The sequence below is a fragment of the Myotis davidii genome, unplaced genomic scaffold (assembly GCF_000327345.1).
Source record: "Myotis davidii unplaced genomic scaffold, ASM32734v1 scaffold64, whole genome shotgun sequence".
Lineage (NCBI taxonomy): Eukaryota > Metazoa > Chordata > Mammalia > Chiroptera > Vespertilionidae > Myotis > Myotis davidii.
Window position 1 is genome coordinate 611,686 of NW_006296226.1, and position 16,105 is coordinate 627,790.

At 47.4% G+C, this 16,105-nt stretch overlaps 1 protein-coding gene across 1 annotated transcript in view; it reads left to right on the top strand.

Annotated features, from left to right (window-relative positions):
* ZNF462 (zinc finger protein 462) overlaps nt 1-16,105 on the top strand; it is a 139,424-nt gene that overhangs the window by 119,627 nt on the left and 3,692 nt on the right. The window contains 1 exon segment of the mRNA XM_006771135.2: nt 11,662-11,791. Coding sequence (XP_006771198.1) covers nt 11,662-11,791 — 130 coding nt within the window.

Here is a 16,105-nt window from a genome sequence, read left to right on the forward strand (position 1 = left end):
GTGGAGAGAGAAGGCTGAACTTTATCGCCCAGCCACAGTTTAATGATTGTTATGGTAACTTTTCTGCATTCATTTTCTAATGCATCTGCCTAAGCATGAAAGCAGAGAAAGCCTGAGTTACCTCACTTAAAAACTTTAATATCCTTTCTTAGTCCAACTTCCTGGGCATCTCTGCTCCCAAACTCAATGGAAAATCACTCACTGATTTCAAACCCAGCTCTCATATGTATGTTCATATATCTTATTTATGTAGCCACCTCACATCTTCTTATTTCTTATTTACTAGAGGCCCAGTGCACAAAATTTGTGCACGGGAAGGGGGGGGGGTTGTCCTTCAGCCCGGCCTACATCCTCTCCAATATGGGACCCCCTTGGGGGATGTCCGACTGAGGGATCGGGCCTAAACCGGCAGTCAGACATCCCTCTCACAATCTGGGACTGCTGGCTCCTAACTGCCTCTGCCTGTCTGCGGACTGATTGCCCCTAACCACCTCTGCCCTCGCCACCATGGCTTTGTCTGGAAGGACGTCCAGAAGACGTCTGGTCTATCTGGTCTAAGTAGCATATTACCCTTTTATTAGTATAGATAGATTATATAGGATAGGATTTCTTAAATGGGGGTGGGGAAGTTTCCCACATTTTGAGATCCACTGTGTTCTTCAGTGTATCTGTGAACTGATGTGTGTCCAAGTAGAACAGTGGTTGTACGTGTCACCAAGGCAGTTACGTTCCTGAAGACCTAACGTGTATGATAAAATCACTGATTAGACCTTGCGTTTCAGACACGACTTTGATGTTATATGTTCAGTTGCCAAGTTATGTTCTTTAGTTTTATTCCTGCTTGTGGTTGACCAGCTTATTAAGTCCGCCGAACACCTAATTGATGCCACAGAATTGCTGCTTTCACACGGCTAATGATTTTCATCTTTGTCTCAATTGCCATTAAGTTTATGAGACTCCTGCTTATTACTGATGGCAGCACTATCTTTTTCCCATTTTTGTTCCTTCTTTTCTAAATGATAAGTGCAAAATGCAGTTCACATGTTTTAAATAATTATCCAAACACTATTTTATAAACAAAGATAGCACTGCTGCCGAAATAGAATTTTTGACTGGCAGGCATTTATGCACTATTAAAAACAGTCATTTGTTAGGGTGAAGGATATACAAAAATCTGATTTCAGCATTCATGAAATGAGTGTAGGAGCGTATGGTGTACTGAAGAGACGTTTGCTAATAATTAGGTACAAAAGTCAAGGACCATAAGACAAGAACAAGAAATTAAAGGCATAAGAATTGGAGAGAAAAATAAAATGTTTTTGTTCACAGACAATGTGGTCTTTGTAGATAGAAAATCCTAAGTAATCCACTTAAAAGTTACTAGAATATTAATGAGTTTAGCGAAGTTGCAAGATATAAGGTCAATCAATAAAAATAAATGATATTTCTATATGCTGATGATGGAAAATCTGAAAATGAAATTTTAAACAGGTCAATTTCATTGCTAATATATCAAAAAGAATAAAATTCTTAATAAATTTTAACACAAGGCCTGTGAAAGCTGTACAATGAAAACTACAAAATATCAGTGAGAGAAATAAAAGAACTAAGTTAATGCAATATATACCATATTCATGGACTAGATTCAATATTGGTAATTCTTCCCAAATTGATCTACATATTCAATGTACTCTCTGTCAAAATCTCAGTAGGCTTTGTCCTTTGGTAGAAATTGATAAACTGAAAATAAAATGTATATGGAAATGCAAAGGACCTAGAATAGCCTAAACAGTGTGGAGGAAGAACAAAATTGGAGGACTCATTCTTCTTAATGCCAAAACTTACTATAAAGCTACAGTAACCAAGAGCATGTGGTTTTGGCATAAGGATAGATGTCTGGATCAGTGGTGCAGAAGAAATAAATCCTTGGCTATGTGGTCAATTGATTTGCATCCCAGTGCTAAGGCAATAAGGAAGAGATAGTTTTTCAACAAAAAGTGCTGGAACAGTTGGACTTGCATATGCAAAATAATGAGCATTGACCCTTAACCTCACTTCCAACACAAAAAGTAAAGCAAAATGTATTGTAAACCTCAACGAAGGGGCTAAAAGTATAAAACTTATAGAAAAAGAGTAGAAAATTTCCCTTTGGTTAGGGAACATTTTCTTAGATACAATACAAAAGTTCTGGACAGCAAAAGAAAAAAATCAATAAATTAGATGTCATCAAAATTAAATATTTGTTCTTCAGAAGACACCATTAAGAAAATGAAAAAGCAAGCAACAGATGGGAAGCAAATATTTGCAAAGTAGTTACGGAACAAAGGACTTTAACTAAAAAATATAAAGAACCTTTACAACTCAGTAGTAAGAAGATAACTGATTTAAAATGACAAAGATAATCTCACCCAGGGCTGTTTGGAGTATAAAATGGCACATCCACTTGGGAGCATTTGGAGCGTTTGTTGAAAAGCTAAACATACACTTATCACCTGATCCAGCAAGTCTCCTCCCACATAAAGCTGACTGATAAAATGTGACACATACGTGTATCCACACAGTAGAATTATACCGATTATCAATAAAAATAAATGAGGGATGGACACATGCAACAATGTGGATAATTCTTGAAAATATCATGTTAAGTGTACAAAAGCCAGACACAAAAGACTTCAGATTGTATGACACCATTTATATGAAATTCCCAGTAAAGGCAAAACTAGAGATGAAACAGATCAGAGGTTGGCTGGGGCTGGAGTTAGGGTGCAGGGAATCCTTGCAGAGGGTGTGAGGGAACTTCTTAGAGTGATAGGAGGGGTCTTAAACAGATTGTGTTGAAGGATGCACAAGTGCCTGAACACTGAAACTCGAACTGTTCATTTAAAATAGGTGATTTTAGAAAATATATAATAGATGAATTTTATAGTAAGGAAAGAACTCAACACCTAAAAGATGCACGTTTCCCACGACCTAGCACATAACAGGCTCTCAATAAATGTTAATTTCCTGCCGCTTTCATAAAGTCGATCCTGGACAGATAAGTCTGCAAGATGCCCGAGATCCAGGTTAACGTGTAAACTGCCCAAAATAGAAATGTGCAGGAGACTTAGCAATAGGTTCTAAGCTCAGGTTTGGTTCTTTTTCCTCAGCTTTAAGACTCTGTTCCACGAGTAGCTTTAGCTGATTTCATGTGATGGACAGAACCCACAGAGGAAACTAAAAGACACTGTAGGATGTATTTTCAGCTAAAGGGTTTGATGACATAGAACTGGACATGGAAAAAATGGAGTTGTCCGTTCTGCCTGGACTGTCTGTAAAGACTGTATGGTTCATGGGACCTAACACTGGTTACAGCAGGACGGGGAGGCATTAAATGCAGCCTTCCTTTTAAGAACCAATTCTAAAGTGGCCGGACTGACGCTGCCATGTTTGTCCCCGGAAGCCAAGGGGAGGTAGCCAACCAGCACTCATTTTCCAGGTGGCTAGAACCTGGTCTCCCAGACCGTTCTCTCTGTGCTTGCGGACAAGGAAGCACTTGGACTATCTTGGAGTCTAAAGTAAGCACTGCAGTATCTTTACTTTTTTTTTTCATCCTCCATTTCCTGTCATTTTTTTTATCTCACTAGATTTCCTAAAAGACAGATTATTCTATTATTTCAACCCCTCCATTCTCCCTCCCTCCATCCCTCCCCCTTTGAGAAAACACACACACACCGCCCACACACACACACACACACACACACACACTCAATGAAGTCCTATATCTACAGTGCCATTTATTAGCTTGGACGCTCGGCGCGAGCGTGGAAGGGTTGGCAGGGTCATCGGTGCAAGGTTAACTTTCAGGGGGAAGCATTTGCTGGTGAAAGTTAAAACGGAACATCTCCAGGAAACTTGAAGTCATGAAAACACAAAACAAAACAAAAACTAACCCACAATCCTTGCACTCTCATTTAAAAAATAAAACACCACAAAACACATTTTTTAAAGAAAGTTTAACTCTATTCAATACCTTGTTAGTGTTCTTTATGGTTCTGAAGTCTCTTTGCTACTTTAAGGAACATAAAAATATATTATCTCTAACTTAGTTTGCTCGTAAAATTGTCATGTTCGGTATATTAAATTTAGAAGGATAGTCTATTCAGGCAATACACAGTCACTAATTTAATTTACTTTGAAATGTTTTTAATTTTTTTATACAAATGGAGCCTCAGGCGGCTGAACTCTAAGGAACTCGTATCTCTTCCTTTTCGCCAGTTTGGCAAAAGCAGCAGAACACTAAGCTCAGGAGGAATCACCAGCAGTTTAGTGATTCCAATAAAACTGTTCAGCTTTCTGGACCAGTGAAATCCACAGCGGCAAAAAAAAAAAAAAAAAAAAAAAAAAGAGCATTTGTAAAAAAAAAAAAAAGTCATATAGAGCATTTGTTTGTTTCCAGCAAAGGAAATGAGAGAAGAAACAAAACAAAAGAAGCACCTTGCCCAACGCCAGATCATAAACACACATTTGGCCACTTTTTTATTTTATTTTATTACTAAAGGCCCGGTGCACATAAATTATTTGTGCACTCGGGGGGAGGGGGGATCCCTCAGCCCAGCCTGTGCCCTCTTGCAGTGTGGGACCCCCTCAGGGGATGTCCGCCTGCTGGCTTAGGCCCGCTCTCCGGAGGGGAGACGGGGGGATTTGGCCTAAGCTGGCAGTCAGCCATCCCTCTGGGAGCCCTCGGGGGATGTCCACTTGCCAGTGGGGAGCAGGCCTAAGCTGCAGTCAGACATCCTTAGCGCTGCTGAGGAGGCGGGAGAGCCTCCCACCACCACCGCTGTACTTGCAGCTGGCAGCCTGGCTTGTGGCTGAGCAGAGTTCCCCTGTGGGAACGCACTGACCACCAGGGGGAAGCTCCTGCATTGAGGGTCTGCCCCCTGGTGGTCAGTGTGTGTCATAGTGACCAGTCATTCCCAGTCATTCTGCCATTAGGGTCAGTTTGCATATTACCCTTTTATTATATAGGACTAGCAACTTTAATTTTACAAGCCCCAAGGATTTCTGCAAGCTAAAGGTTTCTCTAGAAGATTAGGTCATTCCAGCTCTGTTTTCCCTCATGTTAGTCTTGCTTCTTGATTTATCAGTTCTAGACCCGTTCCTTCATATATTTTGGAAGAGAGAATTCAGTAGATGAAAAGGAGGCAAGGCCATTTTTCAGAGAGACTTGCCAGGCAGAACCTGAGATGATATTTCCCAAGCAGATGTTCGACGTTCTCTATCTCCTTCGAAACTATCCACTAACCTCTCCCATCAGAAGTAATTGCTCCTGCTTCCAGGCGTCCATAGGACTTTCCTTCTTCCTCTATAGAGGCCTTTAGTTCATGCTGCTTGACCTTGCACTTGACTCTCAGCAAGTCCCTGTCTTGCCACTGGCTGCACTGTTCTTAAGTCGGAAACCCCGTTACTTACCTCGCTTTCCTTCCCAAGTCTGATCTAGTGCCCTGCATGCTGTAAAGGCTCCAGTCGCCGTTTGCTCAATCAATCAATGAAATCACTCTTCGAGTAGGAAATGTTAAGTGTTCTGTTTGTTCCAAGAAGCAGAACGTGGCGGCAGCACCAGCATCTTTGCCTCTGAGTCCCAGCCCGGGAGACTGGCCAGGGCTCCGCTGGCCAACAGCAGAGCGGTCTGACGTTCTTAATGATCCTTGCACTCGGCTCTCGGGGAGAACTTGGGGCCGGAGTTTTGCCGAGGTTCTCAACACGAGTTGATGCTGCCTGCTTTGCTAGCATGGGTGTGGCAGGAAAGCATGTTCTGATTCTGACCCAGTGATCGCAAAAGCAAGCAGTTGCCTTCTTGACTTCTGTGCTCCATACCCTTCTGGGAAATTGACCATCTTTATCCTTATTGTTCTTAGAAAGCATTTTCTTCCGAAGAAAAAGTCCCAAAAGATTCTACTTCTCTGTCCCCTCTAGTTTTGCAACAGAGCATTGTCGGCACAGTACTTTCTCTTCTTTGTATTCCGCCTGTTGGGTCACGTTGACTATTTGGTAAATAATTTTACATGTCTCCACAGGATTGGCATTATAATGGGGAAGTGGGCGCTTTATCACCTGACGACGTGAGTGCTAACCCTGGCTTTAGCACGCACTTGTCTTGTGTTCTGTTTTCCTCCTCTACAAACAGGGAAGGTAACGGGCATATCTTGCAGAGTGGTTATAGGAGTTAAATGATACATAGAAAATTACTGGATTAATTTTTAGCGCGTAATAGCTGTTTGGTTGGAATTGAATCAAAATCTTTTAGAAAACGTCCAATTTTATTCTCTCATTAGCAAACGTATTTATATCGTGGGGACGCACATCTTAAGGCAATATTATGAACTTCTCTATGCTTTACGATCTACCATGAGTGTTTATGTTACTGGCAAATTGAAATAACATTTACTGAGTGTCAACCACACGGCTGACCTTGCACTCCGCACTGAGCATAGAAAGCTAAATAAAGAACAGCCCAGTATGTTAAGTGCTTGATAAAGTTACCCATAAAACAGGGGGCAGATGTGCTGGCCCAGCGCTCCTCCCAAGGAACCTGAGAACGTCCTTCTAGAAGCTTTACGAGCGCTCTGATGGAAATGCTCTTACCTGGGAATTTAAGATTTTGACTGCGCCTCTGGCCATCTTCCTGTGAGGAACTGGGGAGACACTACCCTGCTGAAGCTTTCTCCCACTGCTTTCTCTCCCTCCGCCCCATTCTGATGTCTCAGGTGGCGCCGTGGTCTGCTGGCTAAACCCCCGGCTCTTTTAGTCAGGGTGGCAGACTCTGGCCCTGGACCAAATCCGGCCGCCACCTGGTTTTATGTGGCCTGCCAGCTAAGAGGGGTTTTGACATTTTAAATGGCTGGAAAAAAAACTCAAGAGTAGTATTTCGTGACATGTGAAATGACATAAAATTTGGATTTTGGTGTTTAGCACAGCAGTCGCGTGGTTGCGACAGAGACTGTGGGGCCCTGAAAGCCTCAGACACGTGCCCACCTGGCCCTCCCCGAAGACGGCCAGCCTGCCTGCGAGTCCTTGGAAATCTGCGCGCACGACACGTCCTCGGCTTGTGGTTGGGGAGGCAGTTTTCCCGTGTTCCCTGGTGTCACGTTCTCTGGAAATAAAACATTCCCTTTGACCTTTCTTCTTAACACGGACATGGAGTGTTCGGTGATGCGAACACCCTGGCTGGGTGTCCCTTTCTGAAGGTCCAGTTGTTGCATCAGCGTCAGCGGGAGGAAACTCTGGGAACATTAGGCAGGTTTTTCCTCGCCACCGGCTGCCCCACTTCGCGTCTGCTAAGTGATCTGCAGACGGGGGTCCAGTTGCGCTTTTCCGTTAACAGGTGTTTATCAGTTTTCCCTGTAAGACTGGGTTTGCCCGCCTAGCACCCTATGAAAATGCATGCTCACCTTGGTAATAGTTGTACATCACGGGGTGCCTCTCCCTGAGAAGTAAGCCTCAGGACGGAATTCCTTTCCTATGCTGGGGGCGGACCTAAGCCGTCGGCTGAGAGGCTAAAGACCAACAAGCAGGGACAGATGTAGTTGTGACGCTTGGACGCTCGGCGCGAGCGTGGAAGGGTTGGCAGGGTCATCGGTGCAAGGTTAACTTTCAGGGGGAAGCATTTGCTGGTCAGTGCCCCTTATCTCACATTCCTGTTGGATGGCAGACTTCCCCACGACTCTGGCTTAGTGGCCTTCACAGGGGACTTTGGGGTTTGGGGCATTCACAAATAACTTTCACAGGATATAAGGATCTGCGTGTAGTTTTGTTTAACCCTCACCTGAGGATATGCCTTTCATTAATGAAAGAAAGAGAGAGAGAGTGAGAGAGAGAGAGAGAGAGAGAAACACCTATTGGTTGCCTCCAGTACACGCCCCAACCAGAATTGAATCTGCAGCATGGGTATGTGCCCTGACCGGGAATTGAGCCCACCACCCTTTGGTGTACGGGACGATGCTCCAGCCAACTGAGCCACACTGGCCAGGGCTGCATATAGTTTTATAGTCTGAGTGATTATGTATTTGAACAATCCACCCTTCAAAGCCATGTGTGGCTTTTGCCTTCAAAAGGCTCCTAAATCATGAACTCTTACGCTTCTTTTTCTCCCTCCGTTGTGGGCCTTTTGGAAAACAGGTAATAAATTACCATCATCTCCAGAGGAAAAGGTGGCTTTCCCTAATTTGTCCTCCGTACCGTTAGAAAGGTGGTCAGATACCCTCCAGTCTCTGGTCCAGCATCTCTGGTGGCGTGGATGCTCCTTCCAGAAACCAACTTACACATATATTGGAATTTCAATAAAGTCCAAGTTCTTTGATTTTTGACCCTGTGATTTCGCCTCAGCAAATTTAGCCTATAAAATTAAAGCTAAACAGGAAAGAAAGGATTACATACCGTAAGGTCTATTACTGCATTTGTAATAGTGACAAGCCAGAAAAGCCAAAGGTAAACTCACATGGGAACAGTAAACTATAACATATCCCCTAATGAAACGTTATATAGTGATTAAGAATGCCACTGATGCAGAGGATATGTATGCCAGGCCGGGTCGGTGAGATCCCGCTGGGAGTCAGAGGCAGAGGTTCCCCAGGAGTTAGCAGTTTGGGTGGGAGGTGGAGGGGGGGAGTGTGAAGGCCATAAACTATTAATTACTGCGGGGGATGAATTACCTAAGGCGAGTGTAGGGTGCTGTGGGAGTGCAGAGCCAAGGGAATATTTAACCAAGGAGGAGTTCGACTCTGAAGCGAGGCTGGAAGACAGAAGTTGCCGCGTGAAGGAGAGACAGGCTGGAATTCCAAACGGGAAATGGCACGTGGGCGGGGCGTGGGGGTGTACAGGGTCAAGAGCGTGGCAGATCCCAGGAAGCTCAGCAAGTTCAGGGCCATGGGAGCAAAGGGGAGGCAGCCGGGAGAGGGCGGGCCAGGGTACGCTGATTGCCCGCCACACAGTCTCAGTAAGAAATGAGGATTGTATCCTCAGGGCAAGCGGAGACTGACATGAACAGATTTAAATTTTTAAAAAATCACTCAGAAGGCACCAGAGATTAGATGCAAGAGGAGTGAGAATGGATGACGGGAGGGAGGACGTGGCATTAATCCAGGTGAGAGATGGGCTCAGAAATGCAGCGAGGAGTCTGGTGCAGTGAGATGAATATTGGCTGGCTGGCTGACCGGGGGACTTATAGTACAGTTAGAACCCCAACACGATCAAGAGTTTTTGTTTTTTTAAAAAAATATTGTAATTACATAACAAAAATGTTTTTCCTTTTAAATCTTTTAATTGCCTAGGAGAGATTTTAGAAATCTTCAGGACAGCTGAATCCTGGGGCAGCCTCAGATGAATATCAGACCAGGAAAATGTCTTGCACTCTTCCAAAATTGTGCAGAATCTGAAATGTTAACAGTTTCCCAGTGAAGGGAAAAGAAAGAGGGAGGTGGAGGCGGGAAAGCAAAAAGGGACATTCGGTTTGGTGACAGGTCTGTCACTGGAGCCCTTGGGGGGCAGGGCTCTGGTACCTGGTGCAGGGCCTGACACACAGTAGGCCCTCAGGAAGTCCTTGTCCAATGAATGAAGGAACCAATGAAGACTTCCTGGATTAAACAATACGGGATTTCCTTTTGGCCATTCTCGGTTTCACTATTTTTGTTTCTTGGCATCTTGCCACCCCTCATGTCCCTTACACACACAGGTGGCTTGCCTGAAGGTGGCCAGAAAAGGCTGCCTTTTAAGTACTAGTCACTTAAAAGATGTTTCTTTACACATAGTTCAAAATTAGGCAGATTAGAACCTTGCCTACTTTCCCTTAAAAACTGGCAACCTAGCAAACTTCTATTCAGATATTTGTCATAAATGCTATTGGGTTAAAATACAGACTTTGTGGCTAAACATAACTTCATGAATATGCATTTACAATGCTTATCATACGCCTTTTCCAAAAGCCAAAATTGGAAAAGACCACATTCCCTGCAAGGGGCAGGAAGCGACATTTGGGGGAACGGTGTGCTGACCCCCCCTTTAATAAAGGAGGACATGTATGTTGAATAACTTGCCCAGAGTCTGAGTGACAGCAAACCCTGGACTTGAATTTAGGTCTGTCTGACTTCAGGGCTCTTGCTCCTGTGCCCTACCCCCTCTCCCTTCATGTTGTAAAAATGAATTCGTGAAACTTCACATAGGCCTATGGGCGTGAGGCCTGGTGGATAAAGCCCTGGTTAGGAAGGTGCCACAAGCAAAAGTGCCTTTGAGACTGTTGCTGTGAACTCTTATTAGATGGGTGGAAGGAGACATCAAGATTCTGAGTACAGCTTCCTCCTCCTCCTCCTCCTCCTCCTCACTTTAGTCTGTTAATTTTTACAACTTTCTTAATGAGAAGAACAACTTGCCGTCCTCGAGTGTTGAGCATTGAGACGGACGCAGACCGCTCTTGCGCCCTCGTGTCTCGTTGTTTTCAAAGTGACTGCCTTCCCGGGTTCCTCGTTGTGTTAGGTGCATGTATTGTTCCTCTGGTTTCAAAAGAGCTTTTCTCCTGAGGGCTCTTCCTCCTCGTAAATGCTCCCTCCTACAGAGCGTGGTCGGACGATGTCGAGCCTGTCAGAGGACTGCGTGTTGGCCCTGACGCTGCGAGTCTCTCGCGTTTGTCACAGTTGATGGCAATGTTCCCATCTGCCCGGCATCTGGTGCTCAGGGATCTGTGTTCCAGTCTGGTCCAGGGGACACATTCGGGATTGTCTTGTAAATCCTCCTCTCCTCGTCCTCCTTACTCTCTCTGTGTAGCAGCTCTGGGCGTCTGCCTTGGAATCTAGTGAATGATGTCTGTCTTCCCTCCCCAACTACCTGGTACACTGTGAGCCTCTGGGGGCTGGACTGGGTCTCCTTCTCTCTGGATCCCGCCCCCGTCCCTCCCTCCAACGGGGGAGCCCAGCGCCTGCCACAGGGGTAGCCCATGGCTGTGTGTTGACCTGAGTCTGGTGCTAACCTGTGGCTCCTGGTCAGCGTGTGAGTTAGGAATGAAGTCACTGTCGCCGGGCCTGCACTGGGACAGCCTGCAGCCCTGCAGGTGGCAGGACCGTGGGGAAGAGGCTGCGACTGTCACCGCCGGTTCTCGAGATACTTAGAGCCTCTTCGCCTCCAGAACTGGGTGGTTTACAAAAGTCACTGCTTTGAATTCAACTAAAAAGGGTTTCCCAGCCCTGGCCGGGGGCTCAGTGGTTAGAGCACCAGCCGGAGGACAGAAGGGTCATGGATTTGATCCCTGGCAGGGCGGGAGGCAACTAATCAATATGTGTCTCTCTCTCCCTTCAATGTTCCTCCCCCGCCTCATCCCTCCCTTCCACTCTGTCTGAAAATCACTGGAAAAAATGTCCTCGAGTGAGGATTGGCAAAGAAAAAACTGTTGGCTGGCCACCGCCTCCACTCGCCAAGCTTCATGATACTTGTGCTTTCTGGCCGACGGTAGCTCACTTCTCTTACCAAGTTCAGTAAGGGGGGCCTGATGTCGACAGTCCCATTGAACACGTGGGATGTAGGACCGAACACTGGTGTCGTTTGGTCCTAGTTCCAAAGACAGGCGGGGCACGGGTGCTGGAGAGATGGCCCCCGCCCGCCCGCGGCCTCTCCCATCATGCGCTTGGCCTCTTTCAGGTGAGCCGGAACTTCGAGCTGGTCGGACGGGTCAACCTGGACCAGCTGGAGCAGATGAAGGGCAAGCTGGAGAGCTCCAGCAGCGAGGACGAGGACAAGGAGGAGGACGTGGGCAAGGCCGAGGACAGAGGTGAGTCTCGCCCGCCCTGCAGCCCCAGTGGCAGCCAGCGCGTCCGTGGGGAGACGGGGAGATGGGGAGATGGGGTGCTGTAGGAGTAGCAGGAGGAACGATCCCTTAGTTCAGCAGCAGAACAGACCGACTCGAGAACCCTGTCAGGGGCCGTGCCTGTAAACTGTCCCAGCTGTAGAAACTCCATGGGAAACAGGCATTTTCTCTCTCGCTGCGGTTGATGTGTTTATTAACAGTGTAGAGTGGTGATTTGTTTTTAACAAGGAGAAGGGGTGTCTTGGGGTCTTAGTAGAAGGACCGGCCAATGGCAAGACGGGTGACACCAGAGCTCTCAGGGAACATCAGTGAACTCCCAATGGGACGCTGATTTGCAATTGCTGCTGAGGGCTCATCTGCTGAGGCTGTGAGTGGGGGAGGCTGCGAGACGAATCCTGGGCGCCCCCTCTCTCAGTCCTCAGCATGGCCTCCCCTTAACCTCCTGGCCGTTGGTTTTGACAAAACCAGTAGTTTTCATTTAGTCATGTGTTTACAGGGGACATGGGGGAAGGTCTCATGGAATTTTTGTACTATTTTCCAACTTCTTCTTAGTCTATAATTATCTTCAAAATGAGGCTTGTTGAAAGTATATGTAATTACAGACAGACATGTATGTGATTTAGAGTTGTTCTCGACATCGATCAACACAGAATAGTGTGGAAATCCCAAGACAGTACATGTGAGCAAATAGGTTGAAATCTGTTACTTTAGTTCCTGCAGACTTATCAGAGTCACACGGGTACCAAGCCTGAGAACTAGACCATAGATGTCACCGCAGTGCTGGGAGGGGTGGTGCTAGTTGCCACTGAAGAGCATCATCATGTGCCAGGCCCAGTGCTGGTGGTTTCTAGATGCCTTGGAGAGGGGTCTGCGGTGGGCCTGCCTGGGTCTGGCTTTAGTTCTGCTAGTAGCTGTTTGGGTAATACAGCTATATGACTGGGGAGCTCCTGTGCATTCATCATCAGTAATAATAATATCACCTACCTCCTAGGGTTGTGTAAAGCTTCCGTGAGACAACACCAAGACACAGTGAGATCACACACAAACCAGTCCTTGAAACGTAGTAACCCCCAAAAAGTGATAACCCTGCCATGTCGGTGTATTATTGTCATTTTACAAACGGGGAAATAAAGGCCTAGGAAATGCAAGAGTTCATGCAAAGTTTAAAAAACACAACACTAGAGGTCGAATTTCGTCTTTTGGCTCCAAAGGCAAGATCCCTTTTACACGACGTCCTGTTCCCCAACTCTGTGGACAGTGGTCTGTTTACTGAAGGGAACTTGACCCTGAATTCTGTCAATTCTGTGGCCATTAGGGTCTCACTCTAAGGTACACTTCTACAAAAATAGCTTTGTTTTTTCCTCTTTGGTCAACCTGCAAGCCCGAGGAAGAGTATTTGGTGACGATTTCCCTCCGAGGTTCTCCTGGTTTTTTTCCTGACCTGCTCCCACCCCCACCCCACCCGCCCCACCATGCCGCTGTAGCAGGAGGCCACAGGTTTGCAAAGTGGGAGCCCACCTTAGTCCCCTGTGGCCAGGATGGCAGCAGGGACTCCGAGCCAGGGTGTGCCAGCATGCCCATGGTGACCTGAAGAATAAACGGCAGAGGAAGCGTCCACACCGGGTAGTTTGATTGCCCTTGTGACGGTACAGCGTCTGTTAGTAGGGGCCAGACTCCTCCGCCTCTTGCTTGGACAATGGCTGTGATCTGAGAAGCTCAACATCCCATGTATATGTTCTTGGTGACGGATTCCTTGGAACCAGTGCACTGCCACCCGAGTTCCCTGGAAAGGGGTCCTCTGACAGAGGGACTACTGTGCCTCCTGATGCCCTGGGCCCCGCCCTCCCTCCCCCAGGTTCTACAACTTCTGAGTCTTTAAAGCGAGCACACGTGAATTTAGAGGTGATAAGCATGACAGAGGCAAGAGCCCCTGTGAGGCCTCCCCGGTGACTCCTCCAAAGTAAAAGCACAGACAAGTAGAAGGGGGAAAAGGGGACAGTTGGATGTGTGGGCACCAGGCAGATTTCCCGCTCGTGCTGCGTGGCCGCCCCCTCACAGGAGCTTCAGAGCCGCTCGGTTGGACTGGAAAGAGCTTGGTCGTGTCCGATCGTGTCTCCTGGAGGGTAGCCTCCCATTCATGAGCCTTAATCACATGGGGAAAGTCTCAGGGTAGGGAAGCGTGTCTGTCTCTCCCCCTGGGTGGCGGATTTACAGGAGCGACTTCCAGTACTGTTCATGGAAATCATCAGCCTAAACCTTCCTGTCCCTCCCAAGTTTGTCTCGTCTCCTTCTAATCGATTTCCCACCAGGGAGATGGGTTCTTGCCAGCGAGAAGAAAGGACACACAATAGCCCGGGGGTGTTTGCCAGCCGGCCTGTCTCCTAGGAGCGGAGAGTGGGTGGTGGCTCTAGTGCGGCAGCTCCAGCGGCTGGAGAGCTGTTTGCTGTGTGACAGGTAATGACTGGCCTCCTCGGGAGGCTGCACCAGAGGAGCCTTGGAAAGAATAGATGAGTGGTTTCATGTTCCTCGGGGTAGAGGGCACGTGAGCCAGGAGCTTGCCCCTCGTTGGCAGGGCAGACTTGTATCAGGCAAGTTCAGGGGGGCCCTCGTCCTTTTCCAACACCAGAACTGGAGAGGGGGCTGGCTGGCCAGCCTGCAGGTGCCGCCTAGAAAGCTCGGAGGGAAATTGAAAGAGAAGAAGCCAGGCAGGAAGAAACCAAAATTAACCCAGGCAGGCTCCGCCCCACCCCCTCTCATTATGCAGTTGGGAGGAGTCAGGAAGGCATTCTGTTGATTTCTTGCCCAAGATAATCCCTGCTAAGAAATTAATGTGCCGAGCAGATGGTGCTGTCTCATTTCCAGCGAAAAGAATCAAGGGAGATAGTCTGTGCAATTATTTTTAATGGCTGGTGTGGTGATCTTCTTAATTTGTGAGAAAAATGTTTCATCTTTTGTTCAAACTGGCCCTATTCACATAGCCTTGTGTGCTGAGGATTAAGGCAGCACAGAGATACCTACCCTGTGAGCGTCATCCTACGGTTTGATGAGCTCAGAGCTTTCAACCAGGAGACGGCTCCCTGTAACGCAGCGGTTCTCAACCTGTGGGTCGCGACCCTTTGGGGGTCGAATGACCCTTTCACAGGGGTCGCCTAAGACCATCAGAAAACACATATATAATTACATATGGTTTTTGTGATTAATCACTATGCTTTCATTATGTTCAATTTGTAACAATGAAAATACATCCTGCATATCAGACATTTACATGACGATTCATAACAGTAGCAAAATTACAGTTATGAAGTAGCAACGAAAATAATTTTATGGTTGGGGGTCACCTCACCATGAGGAACTGTATTAAAGGGCCGCGGCATTAGGAAGGTTGAGAACCACTGCTGTAACGTCTTGTACGGACAGGCAGCGAGGGATCAGATCTGGGGAGATGGTTGGTGCTAGCCCCCGGGAGAATTTGGCCCGCTATGGTGTCATGACAGACACATGGGCTGGGACTCCGATCCCACAAAGGTCACAGAAGTTCCTGTCGTGGACGTTGCCAGGAGGAGTGGCTTGTAAACAAGTAGCCGCCCAACCCACGCTTATCAGACCCTACCATGTGCCCAGCATCAGAGGAGAAAAAACAATGACAGTCCACGTTTGATGTCTACAGCAGACCTGTCCAAATGTCTGCATGTCCCCGCCTTCCCGGATTTCACCGCTTGAGGAGTAAGGGCTGGGCAGCTGGCCAGACTCCCTCGTTAGCCGAGGTCACGCCTGCTTACACACGCCGGCCTCCCGTGGTCCAGCACACACCTCAGGCATTCGGTGCTCGGAGCCCCGTGAGGTGTTGATGGTGACATCCGTGACAGGTGACCGCTGTCGGGAGTCAGGACGGCATTCCCACTGAAGGCATTGAAACCCCCGGGTCTACGCGTAACCTGGTCCATGCTTTCGGGAGCCTGTATTCTTTTTAGTGAGCAAACTCGTGTCAAGTAGAAAATGAATAACGCTAAACGGTGAGGCACTGCTAGGCCATCACGGGCGGGGGAGATTTAATAGACAACCTGCTCAGGCGCCGTGGGAATGACCCAGGTTGTTTGTGACAGAAGCAGCTGGAGAGGTGGGGACGGGCACGCGTGGGGCCTGGGAGCCAGGGACGGTTCTTGAGAGCCATTCCAGAAGTGCACTCGGGTGAAAAGCCGGTGGGAAGAAGGACAGGGGATCTGGAACTAGCTCTCACAAAGGGTGTGACGAGGGAGGGACGGAGGTCTCCTCCTAAAC